Genomic DNA, 6,538 nt, shown 5'->3' on the forward strand with positions numbered 1-6,538 from the left:
CGCCCTCTTGCGCAGTGCTGCAGAACTTCAAGAAACGCGTGTAGTGTATCCCCCTCCCCGACATGAACGGCGTCCCCTATTGGCTACTGAAAGTGCGCGAGCATATGGAAGGCCGATAGGGCCAAAAAATCTTAGCAATAGACGTACATTCCTGGACAAACTATTGAGTTGCTATTGATGTTGCTTGCAAAAATGAGTTCGTTTCAGAGATACATTTGTGGGCCTATGTGGCATTTTAGGTAGCACTGTATGCCTGTCAATAACAAAAAACTGGTTAAAAATCGCTGCCATACATTATGGACAAATAATTGTTGCCTAAAATTAAACCTGTGGGATTAATACCAGATATAACTTTCTAATCTGGCAGAATTACAAGTTATTATTTATAGCTACATTCTCAGTAACCATTGTATGTTATAGTGAACTAACTTATTAACACAATTACATTATTTATAAAAAGCCTTGTTTATTGGTAATTGTGTAAAAGCATGAAATAGGTAAACTGAGAATACAGAAGTATGTGCTGCATCTTTAGTTAGTTGATAAATCATTTCATTTTTCACAATCCTCTTATCCTCTCTTGCACACACATACATATTGACATTTATCAATCATTTCATTTTTCAGAGCCTTATCCTCTATTGCACACAAATAAACACATACACACATACATATAAGGGGAAGGAGGGGCCTGAGGATTAGTGAGCGTCAGAGCCTCAATCCAGGATGAAACAGCCAAGATCCAGGAGTACGCCAGGAAGATGACCCCAAGTGACGAAGTGCTTAGTGAGTACCGCAGCCAGCAGGAACCCGAGGTGGATGGAAATGAGAAGGAGCAGGGACCATCATGGGAGGATAAACCCTTGCAAGGTATGTACCATTGACAAGTAGTGGAAGTGGCTGATAAGGAGAAATCCTACCAATGGCTAGAAAGGCTAGATTGAAAGACAGCACAGAGGCACTAATCATGGCAGCACAGGAACAAGCTCTGAATACAAGACCAATAGAGGCTGAGATCTACCACATCAGGCAGGACACTAGATGCAGTCTGTGCAAAGAAGCACCTGAGACATTCCATCACATAACAGTGGGATGCAAGATGCTAGCTGGCAGACCGTACATGGAATGCAATAAACAAGTGGCTGGCATAGTGACATCTGTGCCAAGTATGGGCTGGGAATTCCAAGATATAAGTGGGATATATCCACTACAAAGGTAGTGGAAAATGACCATGCTAAGATCCAGTGGGACTTCCAGATGCAGACAGACAAGATGGTAATGGCTAACCAACTGGACATACTAGTGGTGGACAAACAGCAGAAGGGGGCCTTAGTGATGGATATGACAATTGTGAGTGATAGCAACAGCAGGAAAAATGAACACAAGAAGCTTGAGAAATACAAAGGGCTGAAGGAAGAGCTAGAAAAGATGTGGAGGGTGAAGGCAACTGTGGTTTCCATGGTAACTGGAGCACTAGGGGCTGTAACCCCCAAATGGGGAGAATGGTTCCAATAGATCCAGGAACAATATCTGAGATCTCAGTCCAGAATAGTACAGTCCTACAGCTAAGACACTACACAGGACTCTCAAGCTCCCAGGCCTCTGGTAGAGGACCTGACCTTAAAACGACCACCTGGAGGGCGAGTTGGGAATTTTATATATATAATATCCTGATACAAATATAGTTAACAATGTTCAGAAGTTACTGAAGGTCTGGGCCAGATGGAATGCCTTCAATGTACTGTACATATGTATTTAGTCATATATACATATAGACGTGTATAGTACATTGAAATGCATTCACATCTATTATTCCAAACATCCTATTTTGTATTTTTGCATACATATCAGTTTAGTGATTCTAAATACAATATCATGGGTGGAATATCATAGCAAACAATTAGAAAACATGCAAGCTATCTACCGTTTTCTTCCACCTTCATAAACCCATCGTCAACATCAAATAGGTGTGCTACTTAGTTTGTTGCTCCATGTAAAATTGTTTATAAAAGTTCCTGATGATGAGATCATCAGTGGACGGAGCCTGTAGGTTTGACTTTTTTACGCGGGCAAGTGATTGTTTTTGGTCCTTTTGGTCCTCCATACAAACATGTCTAGCAGCGCCGTAGGCTCCAGCGCTTTTGGTATGCTGGAATAATGAAGCGGCATTCACTTCATTTACAGAAAAGCAAAGTCTTTGAGCGCAGGCTACTTCACGACGGAACTGCATATAGGGCTCAACAAATGATTTTTAAAAATCATCAGTTTTAAAAACCAACACCCCGTGAAAAGTCTTAAGTACTGATATATCGAGTCAAAAGTAGTTCCTTATCAGTGAGAAAAAGCATGTTTTGAAAACTAAATGTATTAGGTTTGCAGACTCCATATGCAAACAAGCTAGGTGACACCGACGGCATTATTCTCTTTAATGCTTTTAGAAATATCTATAAATATATTCCTCTGTTAACTTTTCATGCCAGCCAATGTTGTGGTCGACATAACCAGTCGTAAGGATGTGCAATTGTGATAACACCTCGTCACTAGAGAGTGCGCTGTCCGCGGCTGGAACTGAGCCCGGACGGGGACGAGTAGCGACGAGGCTGCGCTGCAGGACGGTGGAATCATAGCCGACTGTGGGAGACCGAGACCGTGTCTTAGAGCAACCTCTCCCGCTGAAAGGAGAAGCAGACATTTAGCTGACTGATGGAGGCGCGCTTTTATGCCACTTTGCTCCCTTTCGGGCCTCTCGAGTTTTAAATGACACCTGTCAGACACATTCTTGCGTTAGATATCTGCTTTTCAAATTGATAAAAAAAAAAAAGGTAGGCCTACTAGAATTACAACACATATGCGGCTGTATGTGGAAACGGGTACGTGGTTTGTGTTAAAGCAAAACATTTTTCCTGGGTTGTCTTGAAGGTAGACTGCTCCTGTAGCATAACCGCAACATGCTTAGCAGAGGTGTCAAACACCCTGTTCAACACATGCACTCCAGTCCAAGGACCCCATGGTGTTAGGCTGCCAAAAAGGTGAACCTGAACGGAGGAAATAACTTTCTTGGCTTGAAACAGTGCCTGCCTCCAGCTTTTCTCTAACTGGCGAAAATCCTCTTCGAAACAAAAGCGCTTCTCTTTTTTAAGACTCTTTAACCAGCCTCGTCTCGTTTCCTCGGACGCGTCTACGACTGTATTAACTTGTCATTCTGTGCGTTTCCACTGGCACCGAGATTGACATTCTGTCGCTTGGGGGCAAAGTACCTGGACAACCACTGAGGAGACAAACATATTTATTTCGTTTAGAACTTTCTGGCAATTTCTAACCACATGGGACTGTACAAGAAGCCTTTTGATTTGTTTCTCCTCCTCCTTTCTTTAGCGCTTGTATTGAAACAGTCGGCTGACTTTTGAATAACCGAGTAGCGAAAAAAAAAGAAAAGAAAACCGCCTCCAGACATTGCAATTATGTAGGTATCAGGCATGTTTTTGCTCTCCTTCTGTCCACCTCCACCCTTACACACGTCCTTTGGCTCCTGATGTGACTTTAATTACACATGGTGATTTGAAAGACTACAGTAAGTAGTTGTGCAACTATGCGCGGCAGATTTGCGAACTGTTCGTTGGCTCCGAGACAATGAATGTTGTGGCAGCGTTTTTTTGGCAAAACATGAAAAAACCTAGCTTTCCATGCTGTCACGGGCGTTGAACGCGCAAGAAAAAAAAGGACGCAAAGACGAATCTCCATGTTTACTGAAACTAACGAAAACTAAATCGAACCAAAAAAACAAAAACGCACCAACCAGCATTAAGGAAAGGCCATGTAACATTATCAGTGAGCGTCGACGGTGTTTTATAAGAAAGGGCTTATAAAAAAACACTGACATAACGCACAAGTCATACAGCTGCGGACACTAAAGGCAGACATGCAGCACCAAAGTGTGGCGTGGCAATAAAACAAGACAAAGAACATGTGAAACACATGCGGATACCCACATAGCGGCCACGCTCAGACCGGTTGGCCCCTAGACCACCCCCCAAAAATGTCACTTATCCCATCCTGGAAATGAGGCAGTTCCAGTCACCAAAACTTCAGTTGTAGGGGTAGGCTACGGTGGCTTTGGCTAGGGTTCTTCTCCGGGTGGAGCTCACATCCAGGCTCCCTGCCTCTGAGGAGAAAGCTGGCACAGGTCAACTGGCAGGACGGGCATGGAGTGGATGGCAGTGACTCCGACATCCTCGACGAGCACCAGGGAATCGTCCACGTCTCCCGAGACAACACCGGGACTTCCATGCCCGAAAACGCAAGTTTCCAACAGAACAGTTTAACGATGAAACGAAACCGAACAAGTGCACTAACCAGGTCTAAAGACAACCAATGTAACATTATCATTGACTGACAATAGTCATACAAACAGAAATTGTTAATAAAAGGAACAGCATAATGATATAATAGCACATAAGTGATGCGGACACTGAGGCCAACCCGCTGCGTGGGGCGTCGCCATAAACAAAAACGAAGAACAAACAGAAAAGGGAACGTAAACAAAGACCATGTGCTACGCCACCGCCGAGGGCGGGGCTAAGACACACTGCAAGGATTTGGTTACAATGGTAATTAATCATCGATTACATGCCCTTATAATTGAATAATTATAATGTGAACACCAGCAACCGATACGTAGTAATTTAATACTTTTAAATTAATTTCATATACAGTAATAGAGGTGGGAGAAGAAAAAGTTTGAATAGGTCAGTATTTTTCTAAATTATTACATATTAAACAATTTTTATGTTTACACAGGCAATGATTCATTCGGGATGGCTAACATTTGAACAGGAAACCACAAGACGTGGGTAAGACATTTTCAGCTAGTTAAATGGCTCTTGTTTGGAGGGCCAGTTTAATACCCATCTAGGGGATAGCAGGACAAGCCTGTGTAATGTGGGGAACAAAATCTGTGTAAGAACTTAGTCCCTACATGCCACCTAGTGGTGATAAGGTGCAGAAGGCCACATGTAAAGTAAGTTAAGTTTGTATTTTTTGCCTTATTTTAATGAAAGTATTTAAATAAACATATACAAAAACAACAACAAACATCATTCTTGGTTCAAGCACAGATGTTTTCAGGACTATTTTAAGATCCCTGTGACACTATGATGCTTTTGGGAACCAAGGTCACAGCTCACCACCCCAACAGTTCTAGAATCACACCATGAAAATGGGAACAAAATCTGTTTCTCTGTACATGTTGAGTAAAAATAACAACTAAACTGAAAGCAACACAAAGCAAACCGTAAGTTGTCAAAAAGGAATTGGTGTCCTGACAATATTGCAGCGCTAGTGTGGTCGTATTGTGGTGCCAGGAGCGCTCTCTTCCAATTAAGATGCAATTAAATTTGAATTACTTTTCCCATCTTTTTGCTAGTCATGTAAAATAAACAGAAGAATAAAGCTTTACTTTTAAAAAAATAGTACTTTCTCCTCAAAGTGCTATTTTTTTTTCAAACTGTTCAAATAAGTTTGATCTTCGAAAAAAAAAAAGAAGATGGTTATTGTTCAGTAAACACCAGTCGGTAGGTTAATACAAATACTCAGTGAGCTAGAGAACGGGAGAAACCCACATCTGCCATATGAGCTTCTGCTCATGAACAGCTAACCAGCTTCTCACGTTCCTTTAACTGATGAACGACAGCCTTGTCCATGGCGTCCAGGAAACTCTCAACAGTTAATACGGAGGTCTGAAAGCATACAGCGAACGGATTAGAATTTGGTAAAGTGCAATGAGACAGGACTGAGTGATGAGCCTGAATTGTGGCTGCTGAAGTCAAATACCTTTGCGTAAAGAGCATGAGCCAAAAAGGGGATTTTCCGCAGCGTGCGTCCACTTAAGCCTGTGCTCTTCCTGACAGGAGGGAACAAGAGACTTGCATCAGCGTAACCTTTATGATCACATGAGGCTGAAGGGGACGAGCCAAGCAGCTGCTCCTCAGATTCAGAAAAGAGGCAGCAATCGAATCCAAATGATTTTGTCTTTTAAAGGGACACTAATCTGCTGCTCTTCAAAACACTTAGGTCAGTTTTAATGCAATTAACACAAGAAAACAAAAAAATCCATTGATGATCAACATACCATTGACATAACATAACGTAACCATTGCAACCTATATAGAATGTACTTTATTGGCCATAGTCCACTGTACTGTAGCAGTTTTTAAAAACTCATACCACAGCAGGTCCCAAATACATATCTGTAATATTACGCAGTACATCACGGTACCAGCAGCTCCATTTAAGCGAAGGAACTGAAGAAAAGCTATAGCCCAAGTGGTCCTCACTGGTACACTCACCTCGCAATTCCCTGCAGGTGCAAGCTGAGTCCGGTCACGTCGCTCTCGATGTAGCCCATGGTGTCCAGCTCCTCCAGGTTCAGAAGCTGCTGTCTTGGGTAGATGACCTGTCGCTAGACGCCCAACACGACAGGCACAGCCATCTCATACAACAGCTCCCATTATGAAACAGCACACACGGTTAACACAGTAAC

General features: G+C 42.5%; 1 protein-coding gene across 2 annotated transcripts in view; it reads right to left on the minus strand.

Moving 5' to 3' along the window:
• Positions 1 to 3,269: 3,269 nt before the first annotated feature.
• The window catches only part of trip13 (thyroid hormone receptor interactor 13), an 11,015-nt gene continuing 7,746 nt past the window's right edge, over positions 3,270 to 6,538 (minus strand). For both annotated transcript variants that reach the window (XM_081719514.1, XM_027014316.2), the window contains 3 exons: positions 6,345 to 6,457; positions 5,830 to 5,899; positions 3,270 to 5,735 (listed from right to left, as the gene is read on the minus strand). In XM_081719514.1, coding sequence (XP_081575640.1) covers positions 5,640 to 5,735; positions 5,830 to 5,899; positions 6,345 to 6,457 — 279 coding nt within the window. In that variant the 3' untranslated portion in view covers positions 3,270 to 5,639. The remainder of the gene's footprint in view (positions 5,736 to 5,829; positions 5,900 to 6,344; positions 6,458 to 6,538) is intronic.

This window comes from Electrophorus electricus, chromosome 1, assembly GCF_041902795.1.
Source record: "Electrophorus electricus isolate QZ-2024a chromosome 1, ASM4190279v1, whole genome shotgun sequence".
In the NCBI taxonomy this organism is placed as follows: domain Eukaryota; kingdom Metazoa; phylum Chordata; class Actinopteri; order Gymnotiformes; family Gymnotidae; genus Electrophorus; species Electrophorus electricus.